At 38.8% G+C, this 26336-nt stretch overlaps 2 protein-coding genes across 4 annotated transcripts in view; both read right to left on the bottom strand.

Annotated features, from left to right (window-relative positions):
• The window catches only part of adarb1b (adenosine deaminase RNA specific B1b), a 125524-nt gene extending 111793 nt beyond the window's left edge, over positions 1-13731 (bottom strand). For all 3 annotated transcript variants that reach the window (XM_063888199.1, XM_063888196.1, XM_063888197.1), the window contains exon 1: positions 13526-13731. The gene's annotated coding sequence lies outside the window, so the exon portion shown is untranslated. The remainder of the gene's footprint in view (positions 1-13525) is intronic.
• Positions 13732-19456: 5725 nt separating this feature from the next.
• Positions 19457-20389, bottom strand: LOC134867602 (olfactory receptor 11H6-like). Its single transcript, XM_063888304.1, has one exon. It carries the CDS (start codon positions 20387-20389, stop codon positions 19457-19459), a length of 933 nt encoding a protein of 310 aa, XP_063744374.1.
• Between the last annotated feature and the right edge of the window lie 5947 nt (positions 20390-26336).

Genomic DNA, 26336 nt, shown 5'->3' with positions numbered 1-26336 from the left:
ACATACAATTATATGATCTCCTCAAAGTCAGTGACAGAAACTGTAATTTTATCCTGATGAAAAGGTGAAGTACGCTGAAATTGCAACCCTAAGTGACGGTATTCGGAGGGGTATTTCACCGTTTAGATACCTATGAAAGGCTTACGATAAACATTCCAAATACAATGCTTTATTGTGGTAATGGAACTGAATGTTACTTATGCAACATCTACGAAACATTTAAAATATTAAAATATATGAGTTATGCTACTATACTGGAGTAATAAGTCAAAAATTCATAATTTGGATAAGACCAAAAATGCTGAGTGGAGGCTTTTGCACATTCCCTAGAGCGTTTTGTGAAGATTCATGAAAAATGAATCGCTAATCAGCAAAGAATCAGCTGATTGTGAAGACAAACCAGTCATCAGTATCAGTTTTTATCAGAATGATTGTCTGAGCGTGTCATTACTCACTGTTATGGCCTATTAATTAGAGGGAAACCCCAGATAGTGACAGTCACTGAAGGGAAATAGCAGGGAACTGCTGTGTGCATGAGCATGTTTCCAAATAAAGAAACTCCTAATATTACATAATATAGTTCTCTGGAAAATCAGGCCTTCACTCCTGCATGAAACTATTGAAATGCAAACCTAAGTTTTTATTTAAAATAAATACAATGCAATACAATGTGGTATTGAGCAATGACGTGTTATATTTTGATGAGATGATGTGATGCTTTTGCAGTCAATGACCTGCAACATTAGGTACTGTACGTACAGATAAAAAACAGAGAGCATTTTACTGTCTCTGAACCTGTGGCTGAATAAATAATTGCTGATCATTCACAAATACAGTTTGCATGATAAGAAAGGAAATTACACCTATTCTAATATTCTTCGACTGAAAAAACAGTTTAAATTATAAGCATGGCCAGCCAGGTATTTTGAATGTCATGGTGTCGTTTTGGCGAGTAATCCAGTTGAGACGCATCCAGTTACTTGCTGTTTTTGACTGACAGTTTGTGATCTTAAACATCTCCACGGTGGTTGAACCTACTCAATTATACAAAGCACTTCATTTAGAAATGTCATAAAAACAACAGTGTGTGTTTTGACGAATGTTCTGTAAAGAGTCGCACACCGCTCTTACGTCACCGCAGCGGTTTCTGTACAAGCACTGACACAAATTGCCCCGGGGCAGAACATATCCTGACCTGTTTTATAGAAACAAAGAGATCAAATTAAAATGTTCCCACTGAGTGAGCAGAGTACACAAATATGCCCCCATGGGCCGGCAGCACCTGCTAAGCTCTGCTCCCAAACCCCCCCACCCCCCATTTCTCTGCATCTTGTACAACTGTAGCATCTCTATAAGTCCTGAACACACCTGACCAAAGAGAAGCCAACTTCCATTGATCAGCGCGCCTAGAACATTTCAAAACAGCGGGTTTATGTGCTCTGACCTAAGGTATAACTGTTTCTTTGTATTGATTAACTTGGTAACACTTTATCTGGTTTATTTATGTTTTAAAATATTCATTTTCTATCAGTTCTTAGCAGTGGTTGGCATAGAAAAGTACAAGTCCAGTAGTAAAACGTACCATCCAAACTGTGAGAAAACGGTCTTCTGTACCTGACCACTGCTGTATCTGATTAACGCCAACTAGGGTTTGGTATCAGAAGGTATGACAGAATTTACCCGGAACCAGGTAGGAACTTTTATATTCAAATGATATCTGATTTCCCTAACCAGATTTAGAAAGACTATCCGTATTGTTTTGCTCAAAGCCAATCCACGCAACTTTTTATTTGATCAAACGGAAGAAGATAATAACACCTAAAATGTATGTGGAAAAAATTGTCTCTTGCAGGTAAACACTGTTTAATCCGATTGAAGATGGCTACGGTTTGGTATCGAAGAGGTATTGACAGAATTTAACCAGTCCCAGAAACGTTCTAGTCGAATGATATCTCGATTTAATCCTTTTTGTGCAAAAAAATACATACTTTTTGTAAAGTTTTGCTCAAGGCCAATTAAAGCATGCCATTTTGAACATACGGAAGAAGGAACAACGCGTCAAGTTTGTCAAACGTTATGACATTAAACTTTGGAATCTTTGAATCATTAAATGCTTTGATTAAAATGATGAGTATTGAATGAAGTAGGACAAAAAAGCTTCGATGAAGAACTCATTTTGTACCTTTATCAATCTAAGAATACTGGTGTCTGTACTGGTTTCGTAATCTTAGAATCTCCTTGACACGCCTTGTGTTTGGGCCAAATGAATCAATCATTTGTAGCTGATAATGTATAAAGAGGGACTTTAGTATCGTTGATTAGGGATTTCAATGTGCCCTGTGGGAGCCATCTTTTAGCCACAACAGAGAAAAAATCCTTGCCCTACCAATATCAATAATGGGCTGTATAGCAACTGAAGTTTAACTCAATTCTGAACCTTCATCTCCATAATAAGCAAAGGACACTAGAATGTGGAAGGGCAGTTGTTTCACAACAGGCATATAGCCAGAAGGTATTGTGGTTAATTGAGGAAGTAGATCTCAGACTGCAGGGGGTTGACCTCTTCACCCTGACTCATTCCAGCACAGTCAAAAACAATCTAACGGCCAAGTCTGAGCATCATTAACCCTTTCCAACAGGAGCATTGGAGCGAACTCTAACAGACACTCTTTCCTTAATCTTGCTCCTCCTTTTCCTTCTATATATAGCCATATCACCAAGGGCCCCGTGCAGAGCTCCATAGAATATGGAGGACGAGAAGGATACGGAGTCGGTTGATGAATATCAAAAGAACAAGTGAGCGGAAGAGAGGGATGCTTCATTCATTTATCCAGCTTCAGAATCTCTTCAGACATTCAAAAGTTTAATGAACAATCCGCAGTTCACAGGCAGATGATTTACCGTCTGAGTGTACTTTCTGTAAAGGCCAAGGAGCGGAGTGGAGCTTATAAAACAAGAAAAGACTGTTTTCACAGCTACTCCATGTGGCCTGCATTATTGATGGGCTTAGCTTAATCTACTGCAAATATATGTACAGCCACATCATGACAAAACCATGTTTTTGGGGGTGATACACACATACAACAGCTATGTTGTGAAGCTTTGTGCGGTTGTCTGCATATGTTCACAAAGCCCGCCTGGAAAAGTGTTGAAAAAGCAAATAGCAGCTATACCGAGCAACATAGCAGTCGACTAAAGCCATACCCTGGGGAAATGTGGCTTTTCCTCTAGTATGCTGGAGAACTACTGCAAGTTTCATGTAAATGGCAGTGACAGGTACACTTCTGGCTTATGCTAAAGTACTTCTGGGTGAGATGAAGAGCAGGGGGGACCTCCCACAGCCCTACATGGATGTACTTATGCACTACAGTTGCACGGTATGTTCAAAACTTCCAACCAACCACAGCATCAGCCTAACAAGGGTCAATTGCAGATCGCCAAATCATTTTCAGCAAAATCAATAATATAAAGCACCATAGGAAAAATAGAAGAAAATTACCCATTTGGGATATTTTGGATTTTAGACCATTAACTGTCAAGCCGATTGAACTGAAGCAATTTGCAAATGCAATGTGTTGAATAATTATTAGATATTAACTTGGGTGAACAAGGCAACAATAACCAGAGATCTCTGAAGGACTGTCTATTTTTGCATGTCTTAGACGAAGGTCCTGACAACACATGAGTATAAGCTGTGTAACTGCAAGTTCAGCTAATAAGACTTACTGTAACAAACCATAGCATAAGCAAGGCTGCTCCTTACATTTTTTGTGGATAGTGAGGAGCTAGGTTTTCGTTTATTTTCTCTAAGGGTTTTACAATTAGGACCAACATCGCCTGTCATGTCCAAAGTTGTAATAAAATATTGTGCTTGCCAGTGTTTCCTTGCAGTGATGAGTCAGTTGCTTCATAGAAATTAAAATGTCAATAACCAGAAGCAAAGACTTTTTAGATTTAGTATTTACCTTTGTCGTCCTTTAGCACACTTCACCACCTCATGACTTTCCAATTAAAATGAATTTCTACTGCATGGTTCGACTTTACATAACTGCACTCCCTATTTTTTTTGTTTTCCCACTAGCAAAAGGTATGGATAGTACCTGGTACCTTTTTCATATTGACACTTGTAAAGATACTGAAAGAAAAGAGAAGAAGAGTCCAACCACGCAGTGAATATGAGGCGTTAGACACTCTACTACAGGCTTTTAGGTAGGTGGGCGTCTGGGCGTCCTCTGTACTAAAATAATAAGAAATTGGATGCCCTACTTTTAGGCAAGACGCCCTAAAGACGCCCTAATTTTTTCCTTCGCTGTTTTCCCCGGTAACTAACTGGGACCTCTCCAAGTAGCAGTCCACTTTCCATATTTTCTCAAGTCTGTTCGGGGACTTGAACCGGCAACCCTACGATTCCCAGTCCAAGCCCCTACTGACTGAGCCACTGCTGGATGAACACGTACAACGAAATCCAGCTTCTTCCAGCAGAGTAGTCATGCAAGAATTGTTTTCTTGTGTGAATGTTCAAAGGTGTGAAAGGTCAGAAAACCATCACAAACACATAGCTAATACAGCTGTATGCTAAGTGTCTTGCATAAATATATGTATGATATAGATTAACAACATTGAATAAGTAGACATACAAGATGCATGTGACAATTAAGTTGTACCTTTTAGTTTCAGTTACACTCACTGTTCTTTGTATTAACTTATGAAACATATTATATTGTATATCAATCAGTGTAATTATAATATTACCAAAAAATTATCTGGTTTTCCCCACCCCCCGACACACACACATACCTCCTCCCAGCCTCAGTACAAAAATAATGTTGTAAAAAAGACAAAAATGTGGCTTTATTCCACAAAATGTGCACCTCAAAATGCTGGAAATAGTGTTTCAGAGAGTTATGAATTTCAAAAATGTTCAGGGGGGGATGCCTCCGGGCCCCCCTACAATACTCACGCCTGCGGCGCTCGAGCGCTGCTAGGCCATTGAAAAAAAATTGGACACCCTGTAAAAAAAAAAAGCTATGTGGCCACAGAGTTGTGGTTGAAACTGTAAGCCTCCCTTAAATGTCGAGTACAACAGAGAGGGATCATGATTATTCAGCCAAACGTTAATCAAACAGCAAGGATAGAGAACAACAACATGTTGATAGCCAGTCATTCACATCACAAACAACTAGTGATTACTTTGAATGTAGTTCAGTTTTGACAAAAAGAGGAGCCAATACAGTAAGAAAAAATCCCTACGTACAAAAAACTATTGGTCTCATAAGTACACACATTTTTAATCCAGCAGTATCAACCTTTAATATTGAATTTCAGTTATTCTTCTATTTTTCGGGCATTTACTGATATTTTGTTTTAAATATTAGCCATTTTTGGTTCAGTATCCATAGAATTCCAGTCAACCCACGAGCAATCCTACTCCTGGTTGTTTTATGGAGGCCCTACCCTGCCCTTTAGAGTGCTAACATGTGAGTGTGTGTACAGCATTGACTGTAACGTCACATTCACGCTCTGATGCTAACCTCGTCTGGCATATGCATTCACCCTTTCTTTAGTTTTCGCTGAGAATTCATGTCCAGTAAAAGTAAAATTGGTTACAAAAGTCCTTTTACAAAATGCAGAGGAATGTGTTATTGTTTTTCGTAAAGTAAAAAAGGGATACATTATGCATGTGTGTGTTTTGCAATCTTAACGTATACTTCATGAATAATGGGCACAGCGCTCCTTCGAACTCGCCACAATTCGGTGACAGGGCTGATGGCCCGGCATTGATGCGGCACCCCCTTTGGGGAACATTAGAATGTCTCATCCATGCAAGATGGGGTCATGCTGCTTTATTTGTATAAACCCTAACCCTGCACCATCATCATTCCAATCCTGAAGCTTGTGCTTGTCTTATATTGTACCTCTTAAATATATATGTAAACATATATTACGTTATTAGTAGCATTCATGTGTTAATAAACCCCCTTTCAGTCAATTAAAGCTGAAACGTTTTCTAACAAATCTTAGTTTATAAAGATCATGCATTTACATAACAAGCTTGGAATGTACCCTTCATATTTCCCCTTATTTTAAGCAATCTGAGGCTTCTGTTTTAAGGAATGAGCTGCCAACACTTAAAATAAATGTATAATTTATTAGATACATAATTGACCTACATTTGATTGATTTTGCTAACTTATAACTTAACTTATAAGGTAAAATACCTCACCTCTAGTGATTGGCCAGGCCCATCATATGGTTTCCTATATATGGCCCTCGGTGAAAAAAGTGTGGACACCCCTGGACTAGACAATCAGATATGGAAAAAATACTTTTATTTGGCCTTTTTATAATTGTTAAATAAAATAGCATTAGCAAAAAGACATTACCTACTTAACCTTGCTTGGTATTTTGACATAGGCCTTTAACGAAGTACGACATTAAGGCCGAGATCTGATTCCCCTGTGATCTCAAAATGCTGAGAGTGCAGACTCTCAAGGTTGAATGAGTATTTTTTTTGTTGGTCTGAAAAGCTAAGTGCACTTAACATGGCATGCCTTGCAGGTAAACTCAGAAAAAAAAAAGAGTCTGTAGTAGATTTTTTACCTTCAGACTGCACAACAGACACAAAATTCATCTTGATACAAAATGTAAAGGTGCTAGGCAGATATTATTCCAGGCAGTGTTTAATTTACAGTGAGCATCGAGAAGAGCAAGGGTGTTTTGGTATTCACACCATGAAATGTCATACACTACCCAGTGCTAAATAAAGCAACAGATAAGGATTCTACAGTATGATGGCAAACCCTTGGAGACAGCTTTATTCAACACATCATTATATCTGTGCAATACACCATAAATAAATGTATACAGTTCACCCTTTACTTTACAATGGTTCAGTTTATAATTCTAAGACTGTCTAACAGTCAAGCAATAATGTTGAAACATCATATTATGTGTCTCTTATATAATCCGTACTTGGAGATTATATGACTTTGATACTACCATAAATAGACAGATATTTAATATCACCCTGTCCATGCTTGATCAAGGCTTTGACACTGGTCTGTAGATTGTAGTAAGTAACATTAGCCTTTAGCAAACATTATCTATTACCGTATGCTTTACACAGACTGACTAATTGATTGAAATGTGCCACTCGTGTACAATTAAGTCAACAATCTATATCTTTCCTGATCTAGGTGGGAGCAGCACTGTAAGATGACATTTGACATTTTCAGTAAAAAAGCAAGGTCATCCAACTTATTATCTCGTGACAAATATGTGAAACTAACTAGCACTGCATGTTAGGAGGATTTTATTTGCATTGTGCTATTCAAGCCAGGTCGCACAAAGATCGTTGAACTTTCTTTACAGGACATCCTACAGATTCATCCTGATTCAACTTTATCCAAATAAACTTGCTGCAATCAAGTCCATTTTCACCTCCAGATCAGAAGTAGAAATGCAAATAGATTTGCTCTCTGCTTGTCCCATGGACTCTGCTCAGCACTTCCTTTACTCTGGATTTGACGTTCTATGTCGCGTTGCAAATGGGGCCAATCTAAACGCTGAAGTCTGATTTGAGCGACCAAACCGTCTGAACTGAAATGCATATTTGGTCGATTGTAACCTCAATTCAAACTACCTTTCAATTTGGTTTGGATCCAATTAACATAAATATATTGGGTTTTCGTTGCTGTACAGACTTACTAAATCTAAATCTGGTCAAATCTGGATACAATGAAAAAAAAAAAGGCGCTACAGCTAATTTTATTTTCAAGCTCTAATTTTAGATTAGGTTATGAGCAACCCCTACCCTTTTAAAATGCAGCTCCTTAGTATTCTTTAACTTGCCTCCTATTTGGTACTGGGAAACTCACAAGAGACGAGACAGGAAGATTGGGAGACGACTGGGGGTCACTTGGACTGACTGCGTGGCATAACGGCATGAAATGCTAGCTGTTGTTTATTTAAATCCTTATCCAAGTCAGAGAGATCAAAACAGGATGTCGGGTGTGTTTCAGGATTAGTTCAAAAGACAAAGGATGAATAGTTGTTATCCAAAATTGGCATGCAAGTGGCCACTGATAAGGAGCAGAAGGGAAGTTAAGAGACTTTAATTTTACCTAACTTCCTTCAGGAAATGTATTGATTTCAAACTGTAAGACACAAAACAGGACTTCCACTTAGTGTTCTACCATTAGAATAGTGTTAATTGGACAACCGTGACTCCCTGCAGACAGACGGCTTGTTTTTCATCCACATTATCATTAATAGAATGTTCATGACACATTGTATAAGCACTCCTTCGCTAAGAAAAGTTAATTAAGTTAAACCTGCCCATCTTGCAATAAGACTTGACTGACATTTGTTTTGCAGTCACCAACACTATCCTGCTGGGGAAAGCAAATATACTCAGGAAGGCATCCAGAGTGGAGGCAGCTAAAGCGATTTAATTTCATGCAACCTATGCGTTCAAATATTTTGTCAGCAAACAATTACTGGCCAGTCAAGCAGGTGCTCCTTTTGCCAGAGGTGCTATTTGCCAAATGTGTTGCTTAGGATGATTTATTTTGTCCTGCAAGCAGCAGAATTCCTCACAGTATGACAATTATTAGAAACGCCCAAATAGCTGCTATAGTTGAAAAGAAGGGAAAGAAAATTCACACAACCCTAAAACAAAAAAATGCCCCTCCTCTGAAGGTTGACATCATGTCACGTATAGAAAATCAATCGTATTTAATCCGGGTTTTTCTTTTCTGAAAGAATATTCGACTTATCGATGATAGATCGTCAGAAAGAAATTGGCAATTTTGTTAACTGATTAGTCATATAACTAATTTGTCACGCAAAATATGGATTTCAGCTTCTCAAAAATGTAGTTTTCCTGATATTTCTCTTTTCTCTTAATGATTTTATAACAGAGTAAACTACATTTCTTTGTTTTAAACTAAGAAACAATACTTTTAAAGACATCACAACATGTGATGGATATTTTTTTACTATTTTCTGACATTGGAAAGACCAAATGAATAAAAGAGTCTGCAAATGAATCAAACATTTATATAATCACTAGTTGAAGCCCTGATTTGCTGAAGATGAGCTTTGCATTACGGTAAGAGAGTAATATTATAATATGTATATGCATGTTTTTCTGTGCCTTATCCCAATAATGTAACAACGGTGTGTTCACCACAGCTCAAACAACTATGTCCTCAGGAGAAGGAACATATGTATCCGTGACAGGCGCTGTTAATGTCCACTTGGAGCTGTGTGAAGGTGACGGTGAATTTTTGTTGCCTCCAGTTATGCAGTATAGGTGCATTAAAGGGAGAGTCCTCAGAGAGCCTTAAACTATTTATTAGCAGTAGCAGTGTTTCTGCATTGGTCCACTAATACAAAGCCAGTGCAGCATATAGCTTTCTTTGGATGGAAAGACACCTAGGCAAGTGGAGCAGTTCTGCAGCAACTTTTAAAATTTAAGTAGTAAAATCTAGTGGAGTCCATTCAACTCAGTTTTGAGCCATGTTTGTTAAGGTTCCCCCGACAGCGTTTTGTTTTAGCTGACTTCTGAAACTGGCTTTTGCAAAAACCCTCAATACGCCCCTTAACTCTGCAAATCAGCAGAATTGCTTTTCCCCACACAGCTATGAAAACATTCAATCATTCCGCATTATCTATTTAAACCAAAGCAAGAGTTTGTCATCAAAACGATTATACAGCATTGCTTTTAGGACTTCAGGTTTTAGAGAAAAAAGCATATCACAATTATTTTCACTTGATATTACATGCGATTACAATATAAGGGACTGGTCCTTTCCGTATCATTATTCTCATAATCGAAAACATTTATTAAAATTGATCTTGGTGTGATTATATTTCAAAGATGGGCTGTACCAAATAAAATACCATTTTGATGGAAGTATTAAACAACTTTAGAGATGTCCATTGCGATTATGATAAAATGACACTTAATTGCTTTCATGCTAAATGATGCAACGTTGCTGAATTGTTTGAAAGAAAAGTCTTTGTCGCAAATCACACAAATCCCACCACTCCCTTAGAGGGGAGGTTTCCCATTCTCTTTAAAAAGGAAACACCACTTGACTCAAGAACAAACGTTGATACCGTCACGTTACACTCATTCATCCAGTATTTCAAACAGTCTTTCTTTAAAGCAGTGATGAAACCAAAAAGAAACACTCTGAAGTGCTTAACGGCTTTTCTCCACTAAGCACAGCACTCCTTTCCCTGGCTTTTCCCTTGCTAATGTTGCTCTATAAAACATCACAGAAACGTCACTATTTGGGACTGTAAGAAGTCAAGTTATTTAATAAGTACTGCTTAGCTACAATAATTAGGTCTAGCCTAGTAAGCATGATGATACGCTTCCAACCAAACACTGGCAATTCTCCCTAAGGCTATCAACGCTTGTAGTTCAAGGGACCCCTCATTCAAAATCCCAAGTAACGTATGCGCAGTGTGCACTCCATACCCCTCCTGAAAACACTAACGCTGCGTACACACGGTTCCGTTGCGTTGACGCTTGCTGGTGGGCGTGTCTGGCACTTGGGGTTAACGCGACCAACAACCAATCACATTAATCTCCCGCCCCGGACACAATTACACGCGGTTTGATAGCGCTTGTACTGGCATATTTGCATACGCAGGACTTGATTTGCTTGCGTTTCCGTCGACGCTTGAAAATTTTAACTTTTCTCAACTTTCACCGTGAGCAACGCAGCCAAAGCGAAGCAACGGAACCACAATGCAATTCGGCAAAGTTTGACGTCACCCCATTCAAAGTGAATGGGAAGGTGCATCAAGCGTCAACGCAACGGAACCGTGTGGACGAGCGGTAAGGGTTTTAAATCAACTGTATCTTGCCAGCAGTTACAATAAAAACCCTTGTTTAAAATAACAAGCTAATCACAGTTAACTTCAATTATTAAAAATAAAGGAATATTCACGGAAATACCGGAATGATCATCAAGAGCTGTCAGACCATTCTAAAATCCTTTATTAATGCATTTTATTTAATGGATGTTCACCGAAAAGAACAATGTGTCCAGGCTTTGATACAAAAAAATAATCATAATTTATCTTCCTGAATTTTGTAACAACATTTCTAAATGTGAACATTTTATATTATTCAAGTGCATACCAAAGGCTTGTTGAGGAAGGGACAGTGATGTGCTGTGAACCATTCAATTTAAAAAGTCAATATATTTTATAGCTTTATTCATTGTATTATAGTTAGCTTAAATCGTAACCACAATATCACATTCAAGCATTTTACATAATAAGGAAAATGACCCGACAAGTTTTCAATAGCAGTGTTTGTGCCTTTGGATTTATTGGCACCATCAGGCTTCCAGCTGTGTTTTTAAACCGTCACAGAGAATAACGTTTAAGGAAATATTTTCAGCACTATGCCTGTTGCAGCTTTATTGTAACTAGACAGACATAGAATCAGTTTATATTGAATTAATGCAATGTTATGTTATGATAGTGAATGTGCATGTAATATATTATTTGCAGATAAAAGATGATAAGACTAACAAAATGCCTCTTCAACAAGAATAAACTTGCTTCTGTTTCCCTCCTCTCTGTACGCAGCCAAAGATTGTTTATTAGGTTCAAAAGCATCTCTATTTCACTTCACTGTGTACCGTCATGTTTTTTAGTTCCAACTGCTTCAAAAATATTTGTAGACTTCATCAATCTTGTTCATTTATATCTTTAATATAAAATAAGCAGATTCATTTTCAGTTCTTTCAAAATGGATTTAACTTTCAAGTCAAACAAAACACTAAAAAAGAACTGCTTCACTAAAAGGTTTGAAAGTATTCAATTAACTACAAGGCTTTAATTATTATGACATTTTAAAAAACCCAACTCTAATTTAAGAATTAGATTCTACAGTGTTGGAAAATAAATAGATTGGTGAGGCACAACATGTGCCAATTAGTATCAAGATTATGTTTGTGACCTCCAGGTTTAGTTAGCTTGTCTCTGGGCCCTATGTTATGTTTAAAGAAGGAGATGCTTTAAAATGTAGGCTCTTCTTTAAATTATTGAGTTCATTTTCATCTTTGGCCCTACATTTTCAAATGTAAGCAAACAGCTGGACAGAAACCCTCACAATATGCTTAAATGTTTGAGGTAGTTTAGGAACGGTAACATCACTACACAGTTACTCAGCATAACTCTTCACTTTGAATATAGTATTGTCATATGTCATTACACTTTACTGCACTCAGTTTCCTACATAACTATATTTTCTGTAAATATTGTCTTTATTTTTCAATAGTTGTAATAGGCTAAGCTTTTATAGTTGTACTATATATATATATATATATATAAAAATATTATTTTTATTTTTTTCTGTGTCTCTGCACCACTTATACCATAGCAAAGTCCTCGTATGTGTAAACCTACTTGGTAACAAAACTAAAACTGAACTGACTGAGTTTGTTGACGGCCAAAGGGAACTGTTCATCAACTGCACAATTGCAAAGTAAGTTCACAAAAGAAAATTCAGCAAAAGAAAAAAAAACAGCCACAACAACCAAAACAATAAAGCAATAGTGGTCAGTCAATATTCCATTATCAGTGTCCCAAACATTGATTTTGGGAAATTTCACTGTGTTCCTGCAAACATGAGCATTGTGCCGGGTAAAAACAAAGACACAGTTCAATATAATTATTTTTAAAAGATATGTTGAAAGAATTAAACAAAAAAGTAACCTTCTTTTGTTCCTATATGTCAAAGACATATTGCCAGAGGATCAACAGTAAAGGTGCATTGTGGGAAACAGTCTTTGGATTTATTACTTGCAAGAAAGGTATGCACAGTTATGGTAAAGTAGTATTTCATATTTTATTTGACTGATGCTTCCCTTTAGGTAAAGCAACAGGAGGATCGGATTTGATATTACTGACTCTTTAATAATCCAGTGGTTACACTTGAATGCAGATATTGCTACCATAATGGAATACACATAATAGCAGCAAGACATGAGGCACCACTATGTACTACGTTACGCTGCATCCTATAATTTCTATATATTTTTTCCACTTCGCTGTCAAACAGGGCTAAGCAACGTGTGTGCAGCAGAGACGGGAGCAAATTTAAACAGTGCATCGCATACCTGCATAAACATCTCACTATGTTGCAGTAGCTAGCATCGCATTTTCATTACGGTATCTGTGAATAGTACATGGTGCGGTACGCGGGTAGACATTCACAGGCACCGCTGACAGCGGAAAGCCGAGGTAAGATGACAGCCATATATCCCACTGTCGCGCTGCATAAACACAAGCTCATTTCACAACGTGTAAATACGTGGGAGAAGTAAATATTTTGGTTAACCAGTGATGTAATTGTGACCGGTGAGTCCCCCACGTCTGCGGTGTTCTAGAAGCTTAGCAGCCTAATATTACATAAACATAACCGGAACCCAAATCATGTTAGCGACCCCGTTTGTTTCATCCTCCGCAGCCCCAAAATAAACAGCCTACTCACCCTTCGTGCTGCTGAAGGAAAGTTAGGGATTCCGGATACGCTGGAATCTTCTCCGGCACTTCACTTCAAAACACAGATGACTGTTTTCATCTGTGGCGTCGCTGGCGTTGGAGAAAAAATTGAGCAGAGAGCTGAGAGCGGTTGTACGGTCGCATGTACTGCAGTGTCCACAGACTGCTGTCGCTTTCTTCTTCGTCTGCAGAAACTCTCGCGGCCTGTAAGTAGGTGGTGCATTAGCGCCACGGAGTGGTATGGAGTCAGTGCAGATCGGTCAGCACTACTTTTGTATTAATTTAACCAAAGAACCTAACTCAGACTCAGAGGGATAGTGTACATATAACGATATATATACTGTATATACATTTTATAAAATAACAAATAGGGATATAACACTAAGACAAATATTATTAAAACACTTACAGATATTTCATGTCTTCTTGACATCTTTCTTGGTAGTCAAATTAGAAAAAAGTTTCACTGTTTTGAGAAAAATGTAAAAAAGAATGCCTTGCCAGGCTTTGTGTGACAAAAAGGCCAAAACAGGTGTAAAACTGTTAATGAATATTAATTACAACAAAAGTTTCCTTATTCTTTGTGTGTGTGTGTGTGTGTGTGTGTGTGTGTGTGTGTGTGTGTGTGTGTGTGTGTGTGTGTGTGTGTGTGTGTCTGTGTGTCTGTGTGTGTGTGCGTGTGTGCGTGCGTGTGTGTTTGTTTTAGTGATTGACAGGGTAATATTTATGAACAATTCTAAGGGACCCTCTCCCAAAACCTTATTCACTGTTTAGTATTAAGGAAAAAAATACCTTCTTATACTAAATATTGTTTTTAAACAAATTTCAATATGCCTAGAGATATGGAAAGTGTCATAGAAGAAATCAACAAAATGATATATAAAAGAAACACTAAAAGGGCACATTGTTGGTGAAAATAAAGAATTTGAGATTAATGGTACCAGTTTGAAACTGTTTCAATGATTCGAAATGTTTTTATTAATGCATTTACTTTATTAATAACAAAAGCTTACCAAACCATTAGCAACATAAGCATATAAATATGCCTAGTAGTATATACACCATATGCATTTAGTTGAATATGTTAAATGGAATGCAGGAAAAATAAACATCAGTTTCACACACAAATTAGCTACATTTTAAATTAATAAAATGTGATGAAATGTATACAGGATTTCTATTCTGCATTGCATACACATTTCAAATATACAATCAGGGTTTACCAGGACTCAGCTACCAGAGCAAAGAAAATTGTGTTAAAAGTCACTTAAGATCACATTAAGCTCAGGGACCTTGGGCTCAACAGCGCCCTCTGTGACTGGATCATGAGCTTCCTAACGGGCAGATCCCAGGCAGTGCGGATGGGGAACATCACATCCTCCACCTTGACCCTCAACACCGGAGCCCCTCAGGGTTGTGTGCTCAGCCCTCTCTTCTACTCCTTGTTCACGCACGACTGCGTGGCCACACACAGCTCCAACACCATCATCAAGTTTGCTGACGACACGACCGCCATCGGCCTGATCACAGACGGCGACGAGACGGCGTACAGAGAGGAGGTCAGAGCCCTGACATCTTGGTGCCAGGACAACAACCTCCATTTCAACGTCAGCAAAACAAAGGAGCTGATTGTGGACTACAGGAAGGGGCAGAGAGAGGCACACACACCCATCACCATCGACGGGACTCCTGTGGAGAGAGTCAGCAGCTTCAGGTTCCTCGGGGTAAACATCAGTGAGGACCTGACATGGACACATCACACCAGGGTCATATCCAAGACGGCTCGACAGCGGCTCTTCTTCCTCCGCAGGCTGCGGAAGTTCAACATGGACTCCAGGATACTCTGCAACTTCTATAGGTGCACCATCGAGAGTATCCTGACTGGCTGCATCACCGCCTGGTATGGCAGTTGCACCGCCCTCAACCGTAAGACTCTACAGAGGGTGGTGAAAACCGCTCAACACATCACCTGGACGGAGCTGCCATCCATGGAGGACCTCTACACCCAGCGGTGTAGGAAGAAGGCCGGTAGGATATTAAAGGACCCCCATCACCCCAGCAACAATCTGTTCTGTCTGCTGCCGTCTGGCAGACGGTACCGCAGCATCCGGACCAAGACCACCAGACTCAGAGACAGTTTTATACAACAGGCTATAAGACTGCTGAACTCGTGAGCTCTGTGAATGTCTACTCACATCTGTTTATAGTACACACATACATATATATACACACATATACATATATATACACATATATATATACATATATATATGTATATTATACACATCTGCCATACATATCTGTTTATAGTACACATATCTATATATTATACATATCTGCCATATACATCTGTTATACATAATATATGCATCTGTTCATACCTCCTCATTCAACAGTGTAAAGTATTTAAATACTCTCAATGTATTCCACATATGTATATATTTCACATCCTTAAATCTTTATAGTTGTTATTGTAAATATTCTTCTCTCTTTTTGCACTATTTTATTTATCTTATTTGCACCATGTATGTTGAGTTGTTGGAGGAGCATGGAACATAAGATTTTCATTGCCAACATATACGTTGTATATGCTGTGCATATGACCAATAAAACCTTGAAACCTTGAAACCATTATTTGTAATAGAATAGTAAAGAGAATATATATACACATAGTTTTATTTTAATGTTAACAAAAAATTATATTCCAAATTGTATTCAACTTAAAACCATAAAGTTTTAAGTGTTTGAGGCACATTTATTGAACAAGTATAGAAAATATCATACATGCATACAAAAAATATGACCGAAGTAGCTATTTTGTGGCACGCATATTTGCATAAAATTTGCCCTGTTTTCTAATGAATTGTAAGAGTTTTGATAAAACAACAGACTAATAGTAAGAATCTTTGCCACAAATCTGCCGCAATTGCTTGTACAGACAGATCACGGCAGACAAAAGAGTGCTAACTCTGGTGGAGAGAAGGCTGCTTACAACTCGGCTCCAGCAGAGGGCCACAGAGTCTTTATTTTGGGATGGTAATGAGGGTGTTATGATCAAATTTGCCTGCCAGTGGTGTTGTGCCTCCAACATGTTAAAGCGGCAATTCTTGTATGGTGGGATGTTTAAAATTAATCAATTATACATTTTTATATTTTCACGTTTAATCTTACAGAGACAACATAGAGATAGCAATGGCATAGAGGAAAACAGTAATCTGTGTTTTGAATCATAGTTGAAATACAAAAACCTATTTCAATATGTTCTTACTGTTTATTTTCTCTTCATTCATTTCATTTTCTTTATATTTTATGAATATATGTATGTTTGTTTTATGTTTTTAAATAATAGTATTATATTTATTATTGTTATTTTTATACGGTATGACATTTTTAATTATAAGTATATATTATAAGTGTTGTTTTCTCAATGGTTATTCCGTTCAGCCTTTTCTTAGTCATGTTCCGAAGAAAAGGTATGTAGTGTAATGCTTTGATCACATTACTATACAATACATTTTTCTTTATTTTTAAACTATTTTCTTTGGGTTTGGTTAGCTTAGAGTAGTGAGATACATTTAAAAGGAGGAGAAAGAGTGAATTACAGGCGGGATTTGAACCTGCGTCCAACTCAAAAGGGAATGCAAGTACATGGGCCATCATCTCTACCAAGTGAGCTTAGCGGCGTTCCACCATGAAAGATGTTGTAAATGAACACTGTATCACATTTATTAGAAATAGAGTCATAGATTTTTTGCCAAGACGAGAGTCATCGCACACTACAGATTGGACCGCAAACAATCATGCCTAGCGATCTAAAAACTTGCCTGAAGTAGAGGGGACTGTTGAGGCTGTGCCAGGAATATATTTCATAATAGCACTTGACAGCATAGCAGCAGTTATTGCACCAGACTCAGTTATACTTACAGACACCCTGGTTCTGTAGAGCCAGGCTATTACTGGGCTGATACTGTGTAATCTGAATAAGAGCATCCAGAATAAGAGATAACATGAACCGGAGAAAGCAGATCCCACTTGGGATAGAAACCTGTTGTCCCATAAAGTCCATTCATGCAAAATGTGCACAGTAGAATATACATTGGTTCATGCAGGTTTCGGTCCAAGATGACAGTCACTATAGAAAAAACGTTGTTGTTTAAATGTTGACAGTTATTAACGCTTACTGTATATGAAGAAAGGCTGACACGAATAAGATCTTAAGGTTTCCCCATTCACTGTGAAACCCCCCTTTTTAAGAGGAGGTCATGAAATATAATAAACTAATGTTTGCAACACGTGTTTAGGCAGCATGGGCTTCCAAGTTCGTGATCTGACGTGGGCCACAATTCACCTCTGACTTTTGTTCCAAGTTTTACAGTCTGCCACAATAAGCCTAAAAGGAAAGGATTTCAGATTGCAAATTCCATCCACTCCCGAGTTTCTTTCTTCTGGTTATGCCAATTGGTCATTTACTCTCATGCTGTTTCCAAACCTGCCTCCTTCTTGGCCCTTGCATAAACTGATTCCCCTCAACTAGTTTCCCTGTCTTCTGTGGGATCTGCTTTCAACAGACAAAACCATCAAACATACTGTAGATCACGGCAGCCCGAGGCAGAATTATTCCCATCTTGGCAATCGTTTCCTTTGTCAGTTTAACAGGTTACTGTGCTTCTAAAGGGTAATGTACTGGTACTTGCTGTAAAAAAATCATATTTCTCTGGATTTTAAACTTACAATTTGTATTTTATTCAGTTTTTATTTAACCAAAATGCAAGAACACAAACAGTCAAGTGGCCGCAAAGAGGATTATTTGAATTAAAAGAGCAAAAGATTATCTTTGATCAGATATTTGGTGTGCACAAACATGCTTGACAATATAAATAAGTGTACAACTGACTAGACCTGGCAAAATGTGAATAAATGGAGTTTGGAAGTTTGCAAAAACATCCAGCAAGAACAGTCAAAAGCTGGTCAGGCAATGCATATATTATTTCATTCTATGGGTTGTGATATTTGCTTCTTTTTAAAGTAACATCCAGAATCATAATGGGCCAGATTGCAACCGTAGAAGAGAGGGTTAGATTAGGGTGAGGGTTATTAAGTATGAGAAAACATGGTAATTCAAAAACATTTTCAAACCACATGAGAGTAAGAACTATTGTCTTATGAAAAGTGTAAGAAGGTTAAATGTGGCACCGTGTTTTTATAACACCCCTTTGTTTTAAACAGGTGAAGAGTGCAAATGTATTTAGGGAAAACAATTTGGATCATCTAAAATATTCACACACGTAGAAAACTGCAAATTGAACAAAAGCTATAACCAAAAAAATGCAAAAGTTCATATTTCAAAGCAAAATAAGTAATTTACAAAACAATATATCAGTGCATTTTCTGAAACCTTGGATTGTACTCATCATTTGAGCCAAAGTCTTTTGATTAAAAATTATTAACAATCAGAATTCTGGTCAGAATTATCTTTTCCTTTGTGGGAGTGCTGTCGAATATCGAAGTTATTAAAAATCTTCTTTCAAATATACATTGATTTTATTTGTATTCCTAATTGCAACGAGGCAAATAGACATGCCTCAGGTATTCAATGCAAAGTGTAAATGACAAACAAACTATTTGATTTACGAGGACTTTGTGAGATTTGTATACAAATGAAATAAAATGTTATTTAGTAGACTGTAAGCTGATTATGTAAATATATATTTTAACCAGGGTCTAAACAAGGTATCCAGAACAAGAGATAACATGAAGAGTAGAGAGCAGATCCCTGAGAAACCTGTGTAATTAATATAATGCAATATATACATGGTTTCATGTAGGTGATGCTAAAAATAACACAAACGTTTACCTGAAAAATAACAGTAACAAGTAAGTACAGTGTGCACAACAAATGTACAAAAGCACAACTGAAAAGTCATTTAATATGGACAGTAATAACACTGAGAATCCTGTTCCTAATTTTGCTCAATTTAAAACCATATATGACTGGATTCATTATAGGAGATATTAGAAGAAATTCTATTGCAATAAAGTTCTGAAAAGTTTGGGGTAAATCTTTTGAACCATATCGTATATGCATAATATCAACAAGCATAGTAACAATAAAAGTGATTAAGGAGATTAAATGTGGCACACATGTCTGCATGAACTTTGCTCTGTTTTCTTTAGAATGCACACAGGTTTTGATGAGATACATGTAAGACCAGGCAATAAATAAACCATGAAAAAAATAAATGAGTATCGTAATGTATGCAACAATGTTGTTAACCAAAGTGTCAGCTGGGAAACACGCAAGTTTAACAATAATCCAATTCACACAGAAAAGTCTGGCAATATATGGACTGCATAACTTTAATCTAGAAGTTAAAAAAATATTTACAGCCATTATGCAGAAAGGTGTTAACCAGGAGAAGCAGACTAAGAGTATGACTCTTTGCTTTGACATTATAGAGTTGTACTGCAGGGGTCGACATATAGCCACATATCTGTCGTATGCCATGATTGCAAGAATGGAAAGATCACTGCAGGCAAATAAGTACATCACCAGCGCCTGAATGAGGCATCCAGAATAAGAGATAACATGAACAGGAGAAAGCAGATCCCAGAGAAACTTGGGATAGAAACCTGTTGTCCCATAAAGTCCATTCATGCAAAATGTGCACAGTAGAATATACATTGGTTCATGCAAGTTTCGGTCCAAGATGACAGTCACTATAACGGCAACATTAACCAGCAAAATGAAACAGTAACACAGTAAAGTGAGAGCAAAGATATAAGCTTGGTAGTTTTTTGTTTCATTAAAACCTGAAAGAACAAACAATGTTATGACAGAGACATTTTCAGTCATGGTTAGAAAATGTTGTTTCTTCCTGTGTTGTCTTCCTCCATCCTTAACACAGACTGTCTGTTCCTTCGTCACACAGTTATTAACAAGTTGCACGACTTCAACATGGGAATTCCAACAAGCCAATCGATGATCTGAAAGAGCTTCCATCGCAAGAGCATGATGATGCATAAAACATATAAAACCTAAGGGAATTAGTGATAGAAAAAAACGTTGTTGTTTAAATGTTGACAGTTATTAACGCTTACTGTATTCACCCTATTACGCCCCGCCCATTTTTAACGGCTTTTTTCTTCCGCTTTGTGTATGATCTTCCGGTCAGCTAGTTCCGGTTAGCTAGTGTAACCTAACCTTTAGTGTGACCTTTAAGATGGATGTTACCTGGGCAGAGACAAGCGATGCTGTTCGTAGTAGTGGAGGTGAAATTTTACAACACCCTAGTCAAATAAAAGAGTGGATGGACGACATGAGGAGATGGCCCCCTGTGATGTACGGCGATATTTTCAATCATATGGTTTTATCTGTAGGCGTAGACGGTGCTTCGATGAAAAACTTTAAAAGCACCGAAGCATACCAGTACCTGCACAGCGGAAAGGTCGGTCGCGTCCTGCTTCATAAACTCGATGATACAAAGTTATTTTTAAAAGCCAACGTAAGCCCAAGCCAGGCCAGCTCTCTAGGTCAGGGGTCTTCAACGTTTTTCAGGCCAGGGACCCCCAAACTGATGGAGAGTTGGAGCAGGGACCCCCTACTATTAATATGGCATACAATTGTGTTTTATATTAAACGGGGCCTAGTGCAGTGTGTAAACATAGATACTGTTATTGTACATTCAATACTAAGCTATTCAAATAATACACAGGTTAATATATTCATGTTTTTATTTTAAACAAGTGCAAGGTACAGTGTGGCCGTACCACTGCCATTTATGAACATATATCTTGCACACAACACAGGGCTATTAAAATAAATCACAATAAAAGTTTGAACTTTAAACAAGTGCAAGGTGCAGAGTGGCTGTGCCACTGTCATTTATAAACAAACACTGAGCTATGAGATTTTAACACTAAACATGCATGTAGATGGGACAATGAATCCTCAAACCATCTGTGGATGGCACACGTACTCTCACATCAGTGAGATGTCTGACCCTGATGAGCAGCACACAGCTGATCCAGCCTTGGACGGATGGAGGTTGTCAGGCAGAGGGTCATATCAGCCTCAGGCTGCAGCCTTGACCTGTATTTGTTTTTCAAGTAAGTCAGTGAGGAAAATCCACTTTCGCAAAGATAGGTTGTGGCAAAGGGCAAAAGGCTCATCATGGCTTTTCCTGCCAATTGCGGAAAGTCTTTCTGGCAAGAGATCCAGAACTGGGTGAGTGGTTTTGTGTCATATATGTGTCTGAACGTACTGTCAGTGGATAGTTCGATTAGCTGATCCTCCTCCGTCACTGTCAGGTGTGTGCCGTCTGCTGCGTTGTCTGTGAATGGAAACAGTATCCATGTCTTGTCCCTGCGCCAGGAGTCAGCCTCAGAAAAGTAGTGCCCAAATTGTCCCTCGAGCGCCTCCAAATGCGCAAGAATTGCGCGTGTAATGGGGGGCGAGAGCACAGCAGAATCTCCCAGCTCATCCACTGATGGAAACATGGAAAATATTTCCTCCCCGATGCGCTCCCTCCACCTTTTGATTTTTTTTAGAAAGCCTTCCATTTTGTCATACAGTTGAATGGCATGGGTATTGCGGCCTTGCATTGAACTGTTCAGTTTGTTCAGCTCAGCGAAAACATCAGCAAGATAGGCAAGTTTGGTGACCCAAACATTGTCACTGAAAAGTGCAGCCAGCTGCGCTTTTGGAGAAGTAAAAACTCCCGAATAGACTTGCGCAATTCCAGCACACGTGACAACACTGTTCCACGTGAAAGCCACCGAACCTCGGAATGGTAGAGTAGCGCAGTGTGTTCTTCTCCCTCAGCAGCACAGAGATTCGAGAAGAGACGTGTTTGCAATGCGCTCTTCTTGACTAGGTTGACTACTTTCACTACCGAGTCCATGACATCTGCCAATTCAGCGCTCATATCTTTGGCAACAAGTGACTCCCTGTGTAGCATGCAGTGCGTCCAAATCACTTGCGGAGACACATCCCTTACAAGCGCGATTAGTCCACTTTTTAAACCAGCCATGGCTCTTGCACCGTCAGTGCACAGCGCAATACATTTTGTCCACGGAATGTCATTCTCTCTGAAAAAAACATCGATCACTTTGAAGATTTCAGAACTAGTTGTGCGTTGAAAGTGGCTGTGTGTTGTCTCCAAGTGACGCTGCAGCTTTGATGGCTTCATAGATTCATTTGAAAGAACAGTAGAGCAAATGACACACATTAGAAACTCAATGCCATCTGTCTCCTTAAAGGTAAACCCGAACTTCAGATAATGATCTGAATATTTTCGTGTCTTCTCCCTTTTGCACTTACCCTTATTAGCTGCAATATCTGCAGGCGCAGCAGGTTCTGCCTCGTCACTTGCATGTTCACTGGTGGATGGTATCTCGCTTGTGCTTGTTGATTTTTTCGCTCGAGTTACAAAACGATCCATTTTATATGTATGGTCTTCTCAATAATGTCGCTGCGTGCATCCCTGTGTCTGGGTCTTCAGTAAACTGGGGCCTGAATAGGCTCTCGTCCAATCACGGGGAACCTGACACAGCCAGCGCATAGACATAATATTATGTCTATGAGCCAGCGTGTGTCACACGGCCTCGTGATTGGCACATCTGCCTCCATTTTTCCGTTCGCTATAATATTTTGGATTTGTGTTGTGCATTTAAAGACATTGCAATTTGTGGGAAAAAACGGTTTGTAAAAAATATATATATATATAAAAAATTGTCTAATCAACCAAAGATTTCGCGACCCCCCTGCAGTACCTCCGCGGACCCCCTGGGGGTCGCGACCCCCCTGTTGAAGACCTCTGCTCTAGGTCACAACGCTTGGGTTTTGGTAACAACGGAGGGAGTTGTGGAGACAACAGGATGCTCCTGTATTACCTTGCTGACAAAGGGCTGTGACACCTGAAACCTCTCTGCGATGTCTTGTTGAAGTAGGTTCAGACGAAGCTTCATGAGAGTCATTAAGACCTGATCCCACGGATGAATATGAGAGCTGTTAGAGAAATCACGGGTTAGGTCATCAGCCAAAGAGGTGAAAGCATCCAGATGCAACCCAGTGTAAAGTAGGCTCAGGTTGTCATTTCGCACAAGCTCTTGATATTTTGCAGTGCTCGCTGAGCACTGGGTTGCCTGGTCACACAGCAGAGGTTGGTGAAGTAAAGGTCTTGCAGCATAGTTAGATCGGTCATGCATTGATCCTCCCACTGCGTTCCGATGTCGCGATGTCCATCACCCTCCGGCTCGAGCTCAGGCTCAGCCTCAGCAGCATTGCTGGTTGATGCCTCTATGAAAATAATGACTCAGTTAAAACTAAGATGTATCCGTGTTGTCATGGCTTAACTAAGGTTAACACTATTTTGAAAACATTTACTCCTAAACTACAATCGTTTAAAACTGTGTTGACAAGCAGTCGATAACAGAATGTTACCACAGCTACTAACTCACGTTATGGCAAAGTATGTTCTGAGAACTTACCTGATTGCCTAACAAGCTGTCGTCGCGGACGTCGCACCGGATCTTCATACCCAAGCCATTTCTCGGGATACGGGTGTTGGGTAGTAGGTCTACCATCCACAAAATGAAACGAACAGACATAGGGTCTTTTTGGAGTTTTTTTTAAGTGAAGTGCCCTCAGCCAAAGACGCCGGTCTTCCTCAACGCTAGGAGGCGGATATAGATGAAACGATGGCCCACAGCATTCAATTCGCTTCTTCCCGTGAGTAAAACACTCTTGCTGAAGAGACAATCTTCTTTTTCTCCAATTGTTATGGCAACCACGGACTGCACAAATTATACTCGTCATTTTACCTGACTTCTTTTTGCCCTTGCTTTTAATGTTAGCGAACGCCTCAGCTGTTCCACCGGAAGTACTAGCACAAAATAAACAAGATGGCTCCGCCCTTGTAACCATGGAGAATAGGGTGAATATGAAGAAAGGCTGACACGTATAAGATCTTAAGGTTTCCCCATTCACTGTGAAACCCCCCTTTTTAAGAGGAGGTCATGAAATATAACACATAAATAAAAACAAATGCTCAGAGTGCAGGACACAGTACAAATACACACATTCATAGGAATAAAGATATGCACAAACACATGCATTCTTATAGAGAGGTACCAGGTTTCTTGTGGCACCATGGAGCAGTTTGGGAGTTCGGTGCCTTTCTCAGCAGAACCCTTGGAAGTGTCCTGGAGGTGAACTGGCACCTGGTAGGAATTATAGGTTGTTGGATTGCAACCTGTTTCCAAAAAAGGCACACAAATGGAATCAGAATTTCTTCTCCAGCAAATGAGATTGATGCCAACCAATGAATGGTTTTATGGATATTGACACTGCTATCTTCTTCTTTCTATCTTCTTCTGGGACGGCAGTAGCTCAGCCTGTAGGGATTTGGCTGAAGAACTGAAGGGTCGACAGTTCAAAACCAAAGTCGGTCAGTTATCAAATCCTGGTTAGGAGGAGTTGTAGATTAACTACCTCCAAAATAAACAGCAGGACGTCGGATATGAAAACAAAGGCTTCTTTATGTAGAGAAATCAGTAGCGACCATTACACGTTCAGCAAATACCAACAAAGCTCCATGTATTTACTAGTCATTTTTCGTATACGCGGCAATACTTATCATCCTAAGGAAAACGCGCGTAACTCTTGTTTAGTTTTAGCCGCTAAGCATTCTGGTAGTTCAGTTTCTTAACCCTTTGTTAGGCAATAGAACAGAAAACATACCTCAAATCAATATCAATCAGATAGAATACAAAAAAATATAATTATTTCTAACTCTCCTTTTAACTGTAAATAGTAATACAACCTTTAGCAGCTTTCTATGCATTAAATCAATAAACAGATTAAATCATTAATCTTATAACTGTAAGCTGTTAAGTTACAACAGGAGTTACTGTATGGAGTATGTGAGCAATGGTAAGTTCCTGGACCCAAGTCTCCTGTCTGCCTTTCACCAGGCTCATCATAGCTGGAACGGTGGGACAGCAAGGGAGGGGGATTGCCTCTTGAGAATACCACCCAGTTTTAGTTTTTTTATCTGGTTTTGGGAATAATTCATTTGCTCTCAATTTGTGTCAGAACCGGCCTCCTTCTCAGCCCTTACAATGAACCCATTTCCCTCACCTAGTTTCCCCTTTCAATGTATTCCAAATATGTATATATTTCACATCCTCAAATCTTTATTGTTGTTATTGTAAATATTCTTCTTTCTTATTTGCACCATGTATGTGGAGTTGTTGGAGGAGCATGGGACATAAGATTTTTATTGCCAACATATACGTTGTATCTGCTGTGCATATGACAAATAAAACCTTGAAACCTTGAAACCTTGAAACCTTACCGATCTCCTCACCGGCAAATCATTCCCTAATTGGCCCTTGCATATACTAGCTCACTTTGTGAAGACACTCGGTGCCACTATGTGTCTCTTTCAGTTTTCTGCTTTTTGGCTCTTTGTGCAACCTCCAATTCATCCAGGTGGTCAGTCTGATGAGCCACAGCTGAGCAGCTTGGATAAAAAGCCCGAACCATCCCACACTGGAACTCACTCTTTTTTTGGACACAGCTGTTATTTTGTTTGATGCACATTTTCACACCCTTACATGTAGATATAACTGATTACTGACGTTCACGTTCAATTGTTACTTATTGTTATATTGTAAATAAATATGTTCTTCTTACATGTTATCTTGTCTATTCTCCCATCTTTGCTGCAGCCATTGCACCAGGCTGTAACATGTGGGGGCTCATCTGGGATTTATTTGACGTAGTTTGAATTTTTGTT

This window comes from Eleginops maclovinus, chromosome 7, assembly GCF_036324505.1.
Source record: "Eleginops maclovinus isolate JMC-PN-2008 ecotype Puerto Natales chromosome 7, JC_Emac_rtc_rv5, whole genome shotgun sequence".
Classification (NCBI taxonomy): Eukaryota; Metazoa; Chordata; class Actinopteri; order Perciformes; family Eleginopidae; genus Eleginops; species Eleginops maclovinus.
This window is presented reverse-complemented; position numbering and strand designations above follow the sequence as displayed.